The sequence below is a fragment of the Thermobia domestica genome, chromosome 6 (assembly GCF_964235325.1).
Source record: "Thermobia domestica chromosome 6, izTheDome1.hap1.1, whole genome shotgun sequence".
NCBI classification, from domain to species: Eukaryota; Metazoa; Arthropoda; class Insecta; order Zygentoma; family Lepismatidae; genus Thermobia; species Thermobia domestica.
In genome coordinates, this window is record NC_137459.1 from 39821576 (window position 1) to 39839299 (window position 17724).

The following is a 17724-nucleotide window of genomic DNA, read 5'->3' on the forward strand; positions in this document are numbered from 1 at the left end:
TTAACAATTACTTATCGTCTTCTCGGATTCAGAATAACACTGGTAAAATATAACATAGATGTAGCGTTTTATAATATTCGACAATCTCTCAAACTTTGAACTTCTTCCAACAAAAGTTTCTGTATGCGCGCCTAGTGATTATGATGGTGGTTCCATTATCTAATAAGTTTTTCAGTTCAGCGTCCATTTCAGCAACGAGGCTATATGAGATATGGCTTACAGTTTAAGGTGGAATCCGAAGCACATGAGCCCCCGTCAGGAATAGAACCCGATATACCACGCCAAATGGGCGTACGCTAACCACTTAGCCACGAGAGAACTCATTATCTAGTAATGTATAGATTTATCCAATATATAAATATGTCATGCATACAAAATTATTCAATTTTGTTGTTGTTTTCCGCATAAAGGAGTATAAAGTTTATTATTTTGTAGTGAAATGAGGTTTCCTCTCCCTATTCACAGCATTGATTCAAGGACGGATCCAGGGGGCGATCGGGGAGATCGCCCCCCTGAAGAGGAAACTTTCTTATTTTATATATAAATAAAACCCATCCCAGAGTTCCCTCCAGAAGTCCGTCCTGGATCCGCCCCTGCATTGATTTCACATCTCGAGTAGATTTAAGTTATGTTGTCCAATTTGTTTTGTTGTCTCCGGTTTCTATTCTAATTCTGTTTTTCATGTGTTTCTTGTCTTATTTGACTTTCCCCTTTCTCTCCTCGATTGTGCAGTTTCATATTATGTTGCCTTTGTATGTGCAGTGTGACTTAGTTGAAATTCTTCCGGAATTATAACAATTTGCTCCTAAGCCATATTTATTGAAAGAAAAATTACAATAGGTATATACAGTACAAATTACAAAAGTACATCGAAAGTTCCAAATGTACAGAAGTATATACATTTACAAATTTAGAGACTGTAACAAAATTATAGAATAACAGTATAATAATACGAAAATATTTTTACATATGTTCGTTCATGCTCGAACTATATATAAAACGTAATTTTGCTTAGTGTTGAAGTAAAGCATTATAGAATGTAATCCTTTTTCCAAGAGCAAGGTCTTTATTCCGTACGAGCCGAAAACCCATTCTCCGCATGGGTAAGATAAAATATCTTTGTAAACAAACTGAACAACGAAAGGAAAATATCGGCAAATTCCTATTACTTTTACATATCTCGGTAAATGCTCCCTGAGTCCCCCTGGTTTGAAAGTCAACGCTGTAGGAGTATCGCCATTGATTTCAGCGACCGCGAAAACTATGTGTTTGACAATAATATCGGTTATTTTGGATTATTTTTACATGTCTCGGTATCCCCCTGGTGATCTTCAGCCCGCAGCCGAATGGGGCGAATTTGGAAGTTAGTGCAATCGGCGTTTCACCATTGATTTCAACGACGTGAAAACTATGGATTTGACACTAATATCGGCCATTTTCTACTACTTTTACATGTCTCGGTAAACGCCCCCCTGAGGTCCCGTGGTTTGATTTTTTTAAAAAAAGAAAACGCATGCTCTTGGTCTCATGCCTGGACCAAGGTACCCGTGACAAAATTGGTAACTCTCGGTCCACTCGTCTGGTGTCCAGGCCGCACACACACAGACAGACAGACACACACTTTTTATTTTATTTATATTAGATTATATTTGTCTTAACAAAATTTGAGGATCTCAGTGGGAAAAAAAAATACTACAAGAATTTGAATGTTTTTGCCTATTATCACAAACTGATGAGCTTATTTTGATTTGCGTTGACGCAAACAGTGAAGGAATGGAGCCACAGTTGGTTGCAAAACAGAAGAAGAATATAAATATTCTGTGTCTGATACTATGGTTCGGTTGATGATGGAGGCAAACCAACTTTAGTGTGATAAACTTTTCCGCCACTGTTGATTGCATGGCATCGTCTACATCATCAGTTATTGATTTGGATGTAAGTAATGTAAAACAAGTCCATCTTATATGTGTTTGAAAGCTGATATTACTATGACTTTAAATAGAAGGCTTGTTTTATTAGTAGTACGTGCGAGGAGTGTATCTCTTAAGTAACACGTCACTTAATGTCCAGAAGGAGTGTTGTTATAACAGCCCTGTTGCGAATTATTTTATGCATGAAGAGATATGTTTTGCTATTGTTTTTTAATGTCTAAATATGATAGTCGAAGTTTACTTTAGGCCTCTTAAAGATCTATTTGTAATTTGTTATTTCCAATGAAAGAGAAGACGAATGTGTAAAGAAGCAAAGGGTTAAGTTCCCAAAAGACCCGTGCTATAGCCTAAGTAAGTGAAAGAAATCAGACCAAACCGAACTTCACCCCTGTTCGTAAGTAATTATTGTCATGTTGAAAAGCTGGGGAAGCTTAAAAGAATAAATGCGTAACCGAATATCTGCTCACGGCTTATCAAGCTTTTATCTGTTCAGATTCATTCCTACATGCACGAAGGTAATCGTACAGATTAACGACCTGCTGAGCGCACAAGAAAATAGTAATTGGGTGCTGGTCAAGTTTAGGCACATCACATTTTGCAAAACTTACAGGCCGTCGCTAAACAATAGCCGTAAAATTTAATACTCTGCATGTAAAAATATATTTAGTTGAGGGCGCCAACCCCCCCCCCCCTTTTTTAATCGAAAAAGTGTTCCAATTTCACTAATTTCTGTTAATATTAGTTTAGGTCACTTTCATCGAAAGGTTAACCGGAGCAAAGTTCTACAGGCAGCAGGATTAAATACTATGTAAATACGGCTGTATTTTAGGTTTTGCAAGTGTAGGGTCACTAGTAGGCAAAAGTGCACTTTCATCAGAACATCCATAGAAAAGGAACTGATTCACAATAAATGGCAATACAAAGAAATTACACTTTTATTTTTTTTTATTTATTTATTTTTAACAAAATGGGTCCCTAAACCTAAGCTGACCCGTCCCTACCCATACTTATCCCTAACTTACCTTATGTGAACAATGCCACATCCTGTGACAGAATCGCATGGTCTGCTCAAAGTGCACTCTTGCCCACTAGTGTAAAATCATTAGAAGTGCATTACAACAGTTAAAATAAGTAAGTGCATATGAAAGATGACTGTGTTAGGTACTATTGTCAGCCGGCGTAGTGTTTCTGCACGGTGTACAAACGCTGTGTTTTATATTTACAAATAAAGCGCTACTAGTATAAAATCATTACAAGTGCTAATAAAATTCATGACATTCCAAAGACCCATTGTTTTTACTACCCGAGCTCACGCGTGTACGTACCATCGTTGACGCGCTTGCTCTGTTCGGACAGACCCCCGTGCTATTGTTCGGGCCTATCAGCATCGCCCTGACCTGACTCGATTATATACCATTCGTGCTTTTGAGTGGCCACCTAGCACAGCTTGGTTTGCGTTTCTTGATTTGTAATTTTTATGTCATACATTTGGACGCTGTATTTATACGTAAATCGTAAAAGATCGGTAACTTTTTAACACTTACTTACGGTGGCCTCCTTGAATTTCATCTATGGTAAGTACTGTAATGGTATGTCGCTCAGCGCAAATCGTTTGGAGGGCAACAAGAAGATAATTTGTGAAAGAATTATAATTTTTTAACATTCATTTCGAGTGGTCTTCCTAAACTTGACCTGCACAAGTAATTGTAAATTTTTTTAAAGATAATTTGCATCGTAGTATCATATTTAGATTTTCGTTTCACCTACATTTGCGCAGGTTCAAAGTACAAATACACGCTGATAATTGCTACAATACTACCAATGTGATTTATGAGATTTACCTCTCGTAATGACGTATACTTTACTTTCGAGTTTACATTTATATGACGACTATACGTTGCGTGGAAGTATTGCTGGAAAATAGAGTCCAGATTAAGAGTAGTCAGTGAAATTAGAAAAGCGTTTTTCTTTCACTTTTGTTCATTTAAATGATTCCTTAAGGTGTTCTGCACTGGTGCTACTCTAGCGCTTGCTCAAATCATTGCGTACAGATTGATAATGTGTGTAGTAACTGAAGTGCCCTCGAAATGATTACGTGCTATCCCATTATATGCAATTATGCCATCAAGAAGTTCACTTGTTTGCCTTAGGAATTTTTTTTGTTAGCGTAGAAATTAAATTCATGGGTGCAGACTCATTTTCCGTGGACTTTCTCTACGAGTATAAATATGCGTCCGTACGTATGCAATAAAACGTGTGCAGAAAACACAAATCAGTTTGTGCTAGGTGACCATTAAAAACGAGATTGCTATCTAACAGAATCAGGGCAGGGATTGAGAAGGGGAACTTGTCCGGGGATGCGTCCTCAAGCTGTAGGCGTGTCAGTGACGGAGGGTATGAGCACAAACCAGGTTAAAGCACTTATAACTATATACTTGTAAATATAAAATACAGGTTTCTTGCAACATGCAGAAATATTCCACTGGTTGACATTTGTATGTTACACAGTCATTATTGATATGCACTCATTCATTTTAATTCTAGTATAGCTCTTGTAATGGAGTCACACTTGTAAACATGAAATACTGATTCCTTATTTTCTGAAAAATTCTCCCGACAATGGAATATTATGTCTTATACAATCCACTTTAAAATATGCAGTCACTCATTTTAACCGTAAATTTACCATTTTTAATAACGGACCTTTCTTAGTCATTACAAGAAATAATAATGCTTTTGCAGAAAATCATTCTCTTATATTAGCAAAATTTCATGTTTACTATATTCCGTCATAAAAATGCAAATTTACGGTTCAATTTTATGAGTATAATGAAAGATTGTCAACGATATTAGATTCCATTGTCGGAGCATTTCTGCATAATGTAAGAAACCAGTAGTTTATTTTTACAAGTGAATGTCACGAGTGTCAAACTATTATAAGGGCTATATTTAGGATTGAAATGAGTGACTGTGTTTGTGCGCTATCCTCTTATTATTCGCATGCTCTCCGTCACTGATGCGCCTGTTCCCGACAGTTTCAGTTATCACCTGGTACAAGTTGGTTTGTGTTTATGCACATTTGTTTGCATGGCTTACATGTTTATATATGTAACGGAAAGTCCTCTTAAGGTGTATCTGCACCCGTGAATGCAGCTTTTACCCCAAGAATCGACTTCTAAGGCGCTACTAGTGAATTTTGTTATGAAATGATTACATAAAATAGCATAGTGCGTAATTATTTCCAGTGCACATCAGTTTGCACGCATATTATCAACCTGTGCGCAGTTGTTTGTGCATGCGTGAGGGGAATAATAGTCTATAACATTTAAGGGATTAAACTGAAACATACATTATTATTTGACTGACTCTTCGTAACCTACACCTTCTCGGTACCTTATGACGTAAAAGAGGCAATGTGGCATGTTAGTGTACAACAATGTACCTTATCATCTCCTCCTACTATATAAGTAGCCAGGAATACACATAATATAAGGGTATGGCATCTCTACACATGCAGTAATTGCGACAATAACGTATAAAGGAAGTTGGCATTTACACTAATACCCACCGTCACTATTACCCCTGCTTCTTGCATGTTGGTTTCTATCTTCGCCATTTCTTGAACCTGATTAGTTGTAAAACTAGTTTGTAGTGTCTATCTCGTACAAGTTGATACAGTGGTAATTGTAAATTCGTTTCAAGCACTAAAAAGGCAACGTTTGTATGGAGTATGTCCACTATTTTGTGGTTGAAATGTCCTTGAATATACATTGACAGGAAAGTTTCAGATTTACCTTATACTATCCTACCGTAACTTAAGCTGTATTTAATGACATTAATGTTTGGGCCTCTGTGGTGAAATAATGGCCAAGTATTGCTTCACTAAGCAATTAGGGAAATATCTAACAAACAATTTGTGCTTACGACACTTTAAAATAGACTACTTGCCTGCAACAAACCTAATCAATGTTAATATACTTTATTGTGCTCCAATCTACACTTGTGGTCAAACACCGTGTGCGTGGGTTTTCTCGAGGTTCTCCCACTTTCTTCATTCCACCATTTCACTCATTTCTCATCATCACTGTCTCCTTTAGCCTAGCCGGCATAACTGTGAGACGTAATACTTAAGATTTCATTTATTTTTTTTTTTCTAATCTACGCTTCTCTACACTCTGCTATTCTATCTACCCTGCTCTATATTTTACTTTGTTGCGCTACTGTATTGTAGTGCATTACTCTGCACGACTGTATGCAGTAATGTACCATACCCTATTCTACGCTACTGTTTCACTGAAGAGGCCACCGTAGCTCAGTGATAGAGTGTTACCTCCTGTGCGTTGGGTCCCTGGTTTGATTCCAGCTGTTTCTATGGCAGACAGACACCTTTAACGTTTCCTCACTTTTTGCTTTGCACCATTTTATGCATTACCGTCTTCACCGTTTCCTTTACCCTCAGTGTGTAATCGTGGGGCTTAAAAATGGAAATTTTCTTTTACTTTCTGTTTTACCCTGCTGTGCTCAGGTACTCCATTCTTTGTCTACTTTATTTTGTTCATCGTTATTCTGCTCCAACGTGTGTAGATGTTTTCTTACTCTACACTAATTTTCTTCGATAGTCCACTTTATGATAATTTGCTGTGCTAACCTGCCCTGTTCTATGCTTCAATCGGTCTACTGTATTATACAGAGATATTTACTAACCTTCCCCCCCCCCTCTCCATATTTATAGTCATTTATTCTGGAAAGCATTTTCAATTTTTATCTACGGGGGATACACAAAAAGTTCCCGGAATATTATTGTACCTCTTTATTACTACAGTACAGGGTGGCCCAAAAGTAGGTATACAACCCTGCATTGATCAAGTATTACATTCTAGTTTATAGATTTATTTGCTTCGGCTGTTCCGAGCTTAAGATATAAGTAAAAACATATTAAGAACAAATGATAAAGAAACTAAGTCTACCTGATGGATAACAATAAGAAATGATATAAAAATGACTTAAGCAGTACGGGACTGTATACCTACTTTTGGGCCACCCTGTATAGTTATACATTTACTTAATCGCCTTGAAAGGAGGAAGCTTCAGAACACGCACTTCCTCCATCGCTCCAGCCATTGTTGAAAATACTGACGAAAATCCTCTTTTGGTATCTTCCGAAGTTCAGCCGTCGCGTTGCTTTTGATATCTTCTAGGGTGACGAAACGGGTACCGATGCTGTTTTCTTAAGGCATTGTCACCGTAAACTGATTTTAAGGGAATCAAAGTAGGTATCTGCAGCCTATCTCTCCAATCTGCACAAAAACTAGATGTTTGGCCGTTTCGTGAACTACGACAGTGTACTAATTGATCACCACATACTCTTCTGCTCTACTACACTACTCGTAAACTGACTCTTATGACGTGTTTACGCTTGTCATATTCGTAATTAGGAAACCTAAGTAATGTACTGCATAAGATACATTGTAATTGCATCACAAATGCCTGAACTACAACAACATTGCGAGAACTCTTTGACTGCCCAGGGCGCGATGGCTCAGTAGTAGAGCGTTCACCTGTGGTGCTTGTGGTCTCTGGTTCGATCCCAGCTCGCGCCATGTGGACTTTGTGGTGGACAATCACCGTGCTCGTGGGTTTTCTCGGGGTTCTCTCGTTTCCTGTCACTTTCTTCATTCCACCATTTCATTCATTACTCATCATCACCGTCTCCTTTAGCCTAACCGGCATAACCATGGGACGTTAAACTTAAAGATTTCGTTTCATTTTTCGTTTCTTTGACCGTCCCTCGTATAATACTATTGCTCAACTAGTCCTGATCTACAGGTTTTCGAGCATATAATAATCATTACTATATTCCGTTACATATAATTTAATCACATCCTTGTTGCGTCTTGAATTTCCAACATTTCACAACACTTGATGGCAGTGAAACAGGCTTTTTTTTTTTCTTTGACCAAATAAACTGGTTCCTTCTGACAAGGATTACACTAATATTAGCAATAAATAACTCTGCTTGCCAAGAATATCCGCTTACTTCTCGTACGTATATAGATAGTACTTCGGGAATATCCTGCTGTCATTAAAATACTTGAGAGCAACGTATTGTCAAACTCGTACAGTGACTGTATACCGCATGCCCATTTCCAGTAATTAGTGCAATCACAAATTAAAGATATAGTTCAATGAAGATTAATTATTACATCTAACAACATGAATTACGATTTAACATATATAATTTCTGCCAAAAATTAAATAATTCTTTATATTTCATTTTAACCCTTCTCCGGGCAAGACATTTTTGTAACATAGACGGGCAACCGGGGCCTGTCAGGTCCAGTACATGTTTTAAGTGCAGAACACTCAAAATTCAATGTCTATTGTCACTTACTGTTCAGACTAATCTAGAATATATATATATATATTTTTGTCAAGCAGCAAAACTTTGTGTAACCCTTTTGTAAGCCAAGCAGAATAGCAAATCCGGTCCAGACATTTTTGTAACTTTGACTGGCAACCAGAGCCTGTCAGGCTCAGTATATATTTTAAGTGCAGAACACGTAAAATTTAATGTCTGTTATCACATACTGTTCCGACTAAAGGTTACAATAGTCACGTGTTCAATATATAATTATGTGACAATTTGATCTAATATTTGACAGGAATGGCACTAAAGTTATACGGGGCTTCCTAGGCCCTGGTTGCCCGGTTACGTCAGGAAAAGATTTTCAATTAAAAAAAAAAAAAATCCATTACCTTTACCAACTCGCTATGTTCATGATTTTAACTTCGACTAAGGATAGAAGAATTCAGAATTTTATGTCTTCGAAATATGTATGCATATTGAGAAATTTGAAAAAATGAAGCTACTGGGCTTGGGAGTTCCCGGCTGCCCGGATAAGGGTTAAATTACAACGAATTATTCACTAAACATTCTGCCATAATGAAAATCTATCCCCATCCACAAATCATCTGCCACATCCTTGTGTAAAAGGAGCAAAATGTAAACAATCAACATTGTCCCCATACGTCTAATTTTATTTCGCAGGATTTCAAATAAATTAGTGATTATTTACTGGTAGGTATGTTACCGGCTCTGTTTCAAGTCTTTATCAAAAATAAAGCAAACAATGCGCCCGTTTACTCGGGAAGCGTTTACTGTCTATGTAAAGTATATCCAAGTTCAGAAGCCAGTGTGTCAGTAATCACGCGAGTAGCACTTAGTGGTGCTCATGAGAGACATTTGGCGTAATTTGAATATTAAATTTAACGGATTAAACTTGGACCAAGGCTATGTCCTCTATAAGCTCTAAGACCAAGGCTATTAGAATAAAGGGTACGGGCCACTACAGTAAACTTTCATGCTTCAGTTCCTTAAATCATGTTGAGTTGCAGTTATTAATGAAACATTTTCTTGTAAAATGCGAACAGAATTATAAGGCGTTTTCCGAAAACTTCACCCGAGGAAAACTAATCCCCAAAACAAGAGCTGTCACTTGTAGATTTTTCCATAAGCAGTCACATCGGTATATGTTAGGATTGTTAAATGAAATATTTGTTTATAAAGGATTTAGATTTCTGGGTTTTCGACATCTATGTCCATTTAGATCATCACGTATTAGGGATGACGTCCCTCGGGGAGCACACTATCCGGGGAAAGGGGGGGAAGGAAGCGGCCTGGGACCTGTAAGTTAGGTACCATACCGGCGTTTGCCTGGTGTGAATGAGGAAAACCAAGGAAAACTTCCTTCAGGATGGCTGGCCTGAAAAAGCTTTTTACACTTTTTCGACCGGGTGCCCCCGCCAGGAGTCATTTGTATATAAAATATCAGTAGCATCGCATGAGTCGTATTATACAAAACTGTCCAAGAACTCGCCCGCAAGAATAAACTACCTGTTTTTTAGGGAATAGTTTACGTAACAATATAGAGTTACTAGTGAAATATTTATTTATAAAATATGAACACAATCGCCTTAGTTGTTCTTGAGAAAACCGTCCAAAAGAACCCACCCGTAAGAATAAGCTATCCCCCTTGGTTTTTTCTAGGACAAATCAACTATGGCATGTTAACAGATTATTTGGAATACTTATTTATGAAACATGAAGAAAATTACCTGAATCATTTTTGGGAAAATCGATCCGAAAAATACTCATCCCTAAGAATAAACTACCCCATGTAGGATTTTTTTTTTTTTTTAAAAAAAGGACAAATAAGACTAACGGTTAATGTTGTAAAATTTATATGCTGTAATTTAATAAGAGAAATGCAGCTTTTCTGAGACTAATAATGTCATAAGGTACTGTCCGTTTCAAAACACAGTAACCTTGTCTCACATCACTAGCGAAAGAGCAATCAACCCTTGTTAGGACAGTGGTTGTTGGTTGTTGTCCGATGTCATTAGGTAGGAGAAGAAACAAAAAAAGAAAGGAAAACAAGTGAGAAATAAAGACAATGTTATTATTTTTTGTGATAAATAAAAAATCTGGAGAAGAGGAAATGTTTGGCAATACTCTTTCTAACCGAAGGTCGCCTATTGTTTTCTTAGATTTATGGCCTGTTCACAAGGGACAGAGCCCTGTGGTTGTTCCGTGCATTTTCAAGAATTGCGGTTCTCTTGTTCTGAAACCGAGTATAGTAAAGTACGAATCTGGTTTTATAATTTGTCTTGAAAGTGGATCGAGAATAATTTATATCTGATATAACTTTTTTGTATTTGTTTTACAGATGACGTCCCACACCAAACCTGGTGATCAATTACAATTTCAAGGTAAGACTACATATCAAGTAGTGGGATTTAAGTTTGTAATTTTCAAACTCGGTTGCTGTATAATGCGTAACAAATACGAATTGTTTCAAAACCCGTTTAAGTGTTTCCCTTATCTTATAGTCTTGAAAGAAGGCCTTTAGAGTTGAGTAATAATGAAATATCATACAATTACGTAATATCACGTAGTTTTTTTTTTTTTTCGATTTTGCTTAATCGTATGATTTTTATTAATATAAATAACAAAAGTGCATTACATGTATCTTAATTACGCTTCGACAACTTATGGTAACTTTTACTGTTTTCCCATAATAAGAAATAAGCGTAATTTCAGAATCGTCTTTGTAAATTTCTTTTGTCTCGACTCACTGGGCACTAGGATCTTTATTAATATCTTCTGATTAGATCTGCTTGGGAGCGTAGTCACATGTCTTAACGAGGACGACATATAGTTAGATTTTTTTTTTTTTTTTTTTTAAATTTGTGTTGGGATGAGTGACCATTACCAGCCATGCGCTAAATTACGAGTTCTTTTATCTGTTAGTATCTGTTTCCGGATTATCCGAAAGAAAGCGTATATTGTTTAACTAGATATAATTTGGTGTTGTTAAATGGATCCAGTTCGGTAAGGACAGAAGTCAATGGAGTTTTTATGAGCACGGCATTGAACGTGCGAGTTCCATAGGCCACAGAGTTAGTTGGGTCTCAAATTACATTTTTGAGATAACCTGATATCTAGTTTCGGTTAAGTTTTTTTATATGGTCTATAAGACTGGATTTGTGAGGTCAAGTTTGCGATGATAGTCCTTCGGAGACGTTTGCTGTTTTTTTTAAAGTATTTTCAGCTTTACAACGGGATGACATTTCTAATAAGGTTTATCACTTTTTTGCCCCAAGAGCTCCCGCGTGGCTAGTCGTTTAGCATACTCGCTTTTCGCGCGAGAATTCCGGATTCGATTTCCGGCGGGAGCTCATGTGGTTCGAATCCCACGTTAAGCTGTAGGTCCACGTGTCATATAGCCTCGCTGTCGAAAGGGCTGGTAGACTCAATTCAAATCAAGATCATATTAACTTTGCCCCAAGTAATCTAATTGACTTGGAACGTCGTAAGAAGCTGAGTCCCAAGAGTGAACGTAGCTAGGTAGTGGAAATGGCACCAGATCAGATCCAGGATATTCTAGGATAATTGGCAGAACACGGGTCACATTTTACATCAGTGCATGACTCTGAATGACGTTACTTATTATTTTACTGGATATATCTTAGTAGATTTTGTGAAATTGACGTCAGAGGGAAAATTTAATTGAAGGAGCATCTTGAACTTGTTGTTTGTATATATTAATCACGGTTGAAGCCAGAACGGATGTGTCATTTGAACTGTTGTTAGGATTATGATAACTTTATATATAAACCTGGTTATTTAAAGTAGCGACATATGTTAAAAACGTATTGCCAGTTAAAGACATGGTTTACCCTGGCAAATATTATATGATCCTTTATACCAATGACAGTTATCTGTTTTTCCAGATTTTACTCAAACCGGTGGTATAGCGGAACTAGATGTTCAATCCAGTACGAAAGAACAGGTCCACTTATTCGAATCCTTACCTGACACACCTGGCTCTGATGACGATGGTCCCGAAACCGAGGTATGTACTTTACTAAAACATTTAAAATTTTGTAGGTCGAATTAAGATATTTGATTTATAACTTTTTTTTGTGTGTGTGTGCTTCTATAACGTTTTCGCCTAGTTTGAAAAGTATGGGTTTCAGAAGATATACGAAAGTGGTTAGTGTTTTCAAATTATTTCTTAGAGTTCAGCATTTCTTTCTCTAATTTTATGACGATGCAGGTGTATAGTAGAAAGTATTATTCCAGTTTGTTGCTTTTATGTTGTCGTTAAAGTAAACAATCAGTTGGTTACTAGGAGACATGAAAGCACAACTCGAAAGAACAGACAAGGACATGTAGAAGTATTTGGACACTTCGACTTCAGAGAGCAAAATGAACTAGGTAATAGGTTTGTGTATTTTTAGTCCGAAACAGATATTTCAAGTAAAGAAAAATACTCATAAGAAAATACACCTGAGATGGAAAGATAAAATCAGTGATGGCGGATTTATAATCCATGGGAGGCCAGGGAAATGAAGAATAAATAGATAAATGGATGCAAGCATACAATGTATTATTATTACTCAAATCTTGAAACGAAAGCGTTTAACACTTTCGCTTTAGGGCGTATATAGCAAATTCCAGCTCCCTATCAGTTTATTGCATTTTAAAAGATGTGTCTCAAGTAGTAGAAAAAAAGGTAGGCATTTAAAATATATGGAAAACTAATCATTAAACATTCTATTTTACGATGAATACAACTTTTATTGGTATTGTTGGCTGAAATTGCTACAATATTACCGAGCTAGACTCAGACTTTGTTCGTTTGCATTAATAAGTTGCCCCGAGTCTGAGTGGAAAGTATAGTGAGATATGTCAAAAAGTTCTACAAGAGTTTGAAAGAGAAATCGGCGTTGCCACCATTTGGTCATCACTGTACTTTATAATTAATGACTGGAACAGGGTAAAAGTACTTCGGGACTGAAAATGATTCCTAGAGTGGATAGAGATATTATTACTTATTTTTAGTCGGGAAATTCAAGAGATAAGAAAAAACACTTTAGTGCAAGTGTACAAACAAAAGTAAAAGCTCTAGAATCAAGCAGTTAAAAACTAGTTCAGAAAAAGTAGTAAGCTCCCGAAAAGCCAAACTATGAAGTGAAGTTTGTAGTAGAGGAATGAAAGGATATCCGGAAGAAGAAGAGAAAGAGGGAGTAGCGGTGGAATGAAAGAGTACTTCAGGCAGTGTGAAGGAAAAGAAGCCCTGGAGAGACTGCCTTAGAAATAAATCTGCGAATAGTGAAGACAGTTGCAAAGTAAAAAAAGAATACTTTGTATAAGATAATAGTAAGGGACTGAAACTTATGTGATCTGAATTCAGTACAGGTGTAGAAAGATATATTGAAGGAAACATGAATATTGCTGTATGGTCTAAGGATTGCTATATCCGCATAACGGATATTATCAAGGGATAGTATTCGTGATGAGGACAAGAGAGGGCGATTTGGGACTAGGCAGGACGGATTTATTATGTTAATTTTTCTACCACTAATTATAGAGATTATTTGTTTCTATAAGTTTACAAGGGTGGTAAAAGAGGAAGAAGAAAAGTATATTTTGTGGATCCTTGAATAAAAGAGTTTAGAAAAAAGACTCATGAAATGTTTCGTATGGAATATCACTGTATGGGGCAAAAACTTGGACATTACACGGGGCTGCAAACTCGTCATTGAAGTCAGTATTTTAGTCTCTTTGGAATATTAAACGAAAATTTTTCGATTATTAAACAGCAGTTTAAATGTTTCGCTTGCTTTGAATTTGGTGAAATGTTCAAAACATAAGAACGTTGTAAGTCTGTTGGAAACTGTAGAATTAAAGCAGGAATTACGTTTGCGAGCTCAAGTTCTTAGTTATTTAGTCCTTTACGAGGTACTTTCAAAAAGAAGAACCGCTTGCCCACACTATATGTGATATGCACAGGTCAGTAATAAGCACTCCTATCAACCAGAAATCCTCGTTTTTTGTTCCTTTCGAAGTCAGTATTATCACATTTTATAGATTCATTCTATGAAATCTTTAAAACTGATTTTCGGAAAGTTACCGTTTGTGTGTGTGTCCTTATTGTATGTAGCTCCTCTGTGCAATAAATGTAACTAAAACTTATGAATAGGGACCGCTGTGGCTTAGTGGGAGAGCGTTCAGCTCTGGTGAGTGGGGTCTCTAGTTCGATCCCAGACCGCGCCAAGTGAGCTTTGTGGTGGGAAAACACCGTGTGCGTAATTGTGCTGTGAGTTCTTCCGTTTTCTCCACTTCCTTCATTTCATCATTATCACTCTTCTCGTTAACACCGTCTCTCTTAGCCTCAGTGCATAATCGTGGGATGTTAAACTCAAAAGAAAAATAAATTATAGACTTACCAATATTGGCTTGGACGACTATAATTTTTTTCAAAGATTATTTTAAATTCATTCGTCAATTGAAACGAGGTTAGTGCAATCTGAAATTCGGTGTTACACAGGTTTTGCGTTCATATTTTAACAAAAACAATATTGATAACTTTTCATCAGTAGATTTCAGTATAAGTACTATTGTATAAATATTGGATGTTATATTAATAATCTAACGAGTTAAACACATGTTTATTGCTGTTCAGTGGGGAGTACGGTAGGTTGTTAGTTTAATATATAACAATTTTCTCGTTTGAAATCTTGCTTTTTGTTCGTTTCTCCGTTTCAAAGTCAGTATTTTCATATTTAAAGTCATTAATTTTGATATCGAAACTGCACCTAGTTTGCACCCCTGCATTACGCAAAAGCGACGAAAAGACTGGAAGCTTTCGAAATGTGGGTGTGGAGAAGAATGGAATATTTAGCTGAGTCAAACGAAAAACGAATGAGAGAGTGTTAGAAATGATGGGGAGAAAAGAACGATTTTAGATGTAATTGAAGAGAGGAAGAGAAACTTATTGGGACATTGGCTGAGAAGGAACTGTATCATGAGGATCGTTCTAGAAAATATGATGGCACGAAAGAGAGGGAGGGGAAGGAGGCTACAATTGGTGGATGGAATCGAAACACAAATATCGTACGTAAAGACGAAGAGCTTAGCTGAAGGCTTGGTGCATGAGGCTCTTCACTTGGGGCAAGTGACCTACCAATAATGGCAGGGTGCCTATAGTGATGATGATACTTTAAGTAAATATTTTGTGTACTTATTGTACATAATGAACAGTCAAGAAAATAACCTTGCACATACCATTATCAGTTTTGATGTAAGTTATGCTACACCGTATTTCAAATTCACGCAGACTCTTCGTCTGGCGTTTAAAGGAATGAAAAAAGAAGGTTGATAAACCTACAGGGCAAAATAAGATTGGTCGAGTCACTGGTGTAAGAGATCCTTAAAAGACAGAAATGTTGCCACACAGGGGTCATGTTCACATGCGTTCAGTTAATGCCGTATCGCCATACCGAATAGTGAGGGGGAGAAGAAAGGGAGAAATATTGCATTTTGTCGTGTATTATACTTTTCCCGTTTTTATTTGCTAATCTCGCTATTGTTTTGTAAATAAAATATGGCCATCTCACTTCATCGTGATGTGAAGCCCAGTACTATTAACGATCTTATTGAAAAGTATCAATCAAAGGAGCCCGAACTCATGAAGTCGGTGCTTGGGAGCTCGAAACTCACGCTCACATGATCTCAACCTCAACGAAGAGAGCGTGAAGTTGAGGTATCGGTGAAGTTAGGTGAAAATGGGGAACTTTAGTAATAATATTAATGATTATAGTATTGGTGTTTGAAATCCATGGATATTAATAGACTGGATCTAGTGTTTACGTTTTTTGTACAGATAGTTTTGTTAAATGTATATGGTTGGTAGGTTTTGATTCATTAACTGACGAATCATGTAATTCTGCGAGCTAAATATCCATGGAGCGTTTCATCCAAGTATATATATATATACCGTATAACATTTATTAGAGAAAGAAGTTCTTTAAATTGAGGCTCCTAGTACATAAAAATAGGATTATAAAGCTGTTTTGTTTTACGGTAACGATATTCAACTGGAAAATGGTTTACTCGCTCATCAGAAAGATTAATTCTTTTACTTTGGATGTATTAAATCTTTTAGATGTAATACATGTTTCTATTTCATTGACGACAATTTGCTTGCAATTCTCTTATATCTACTTTTGGACATAGCAACTTTATACTACGATGCGCGTTCGGAAAGTAACCTCCGATTGGTCACTATGCGTAAAGTAGTGAGGGGCAACGCTGCCACCTTTTCACAGACGTGCGTGGTAGATCTGTCTGCATTCATGAGTGGTAGAGTAAAGGTTGTCTGATCACTAGTTGAACTTTTGTAGCGTCTCAAAATGTGTGCTGCAATAGAAACACTGTGGCGTGCAGCAGCAGCTATTCATCGGGAACACTGTGGCGTGTATTAATGAAGTGTGATGACTGAAGTAGTTGTTCACTTAAAAGTGCACGAACAAACATTCATGACGAAGAGAAGAATGGCAGGCCATCAGCTGTTACTAATGAACTCGTTTGATAGAGGGCGCTCTACACTAGTCTTCGATGTAATTACAATTTTTGTTCAACCACTTATCACAACGGTAAATAAAATTTTCCATACCATGTGCATAGAAATCCACGTCAAGTTATCGTAGCCATTGTGAGACAGCTGTTTTGACATAACCATATACCAGGTAATGATGGCCAGGCTTTTTTTTTCTGTAGAAGGGATGCTTTAGTCGTTCCAAGCGTAAACGTCAGTAGTTGAAGTACTGGGTCTACCGCTGTGTCCAGAGTTGTCATTAACAATATTGGTCCGTCTTTCTTTGAAGGTGGAGGTCGTGGTGGCTCAGTGGTAGAGCGTTCACCTCTGGTGCTCGGGGTCCCAGGTTGGATCCCAGCCCCCGCCAAGTGAACTTTGTGGTGGACAAACACCGTGTGCGTGGGTTTTCTCGGGGTTGTCCCGTTTTCTCCCACTTTCTTCATTCCACCATTTTCATTCATTTCACATCATCACCGTCTCCTTTAGCCTAGCCGGCATAAACGTGGGACGTAAAACTCAAAGATTTCATTTCATTTTAATTTTTGTCTTTGAAGGTACGACACCGCTTCCCTACATGCTGCTTTAAAATTTAGCCCTCCCCATATACCTTCAGAACCTGACTATGAGTATCAGCAGGTGTAGTGTTTTTCGCCCATAGGAACCGCACCACTGACGTCACTTCTACTTTTGACCAATTTCCCAGAAGAGTCATCATTTTTAATGTCCGCTTCTCGGGTACACATGATCAGAATCCGAAATCTTCAAACCTGCACTAAAACATATATTATTAATCTACTGTTATATTTTCGTTAAGTTACGGTGATTAACACAAAACTTATATGCTTTGT

General features: G+C 37.2%; 1 protein-coding gene across 2 annotated transcripts in view; it reads left to right on the plus strand.

The window, feature by feature from the left end:
* Positions 1–1784: 1784 nt before the first annotated feature.
* LOC145687955 (protein YIPF1-like) overlaps positions 1785–17724 on the plus strand; it is a 76102-nt gene continuing 60162 nt past the window's right edge. Inside the window, exons 1-3 of one of the 2 annotated variants that reach the window (XM_081761554.1) lie at positions 1785–1935; positions 10658–10700; positions 12225–12346. In XM_081761554.1, the coding sequence (XP_081617680.1) occupies positions 1900–1935; positions 10658–10700; positions 12225–12346 (201 nt within the window). In that variant the 5' untranslated portion in view covers positions 1785–1899. The remainder of the gene's footprint in view (positions 1936–10657; positions 10701–12224; positions 12347–17724) is intronic. The other variant, XM_081761555.1, reaches the window with a different exon arrangement.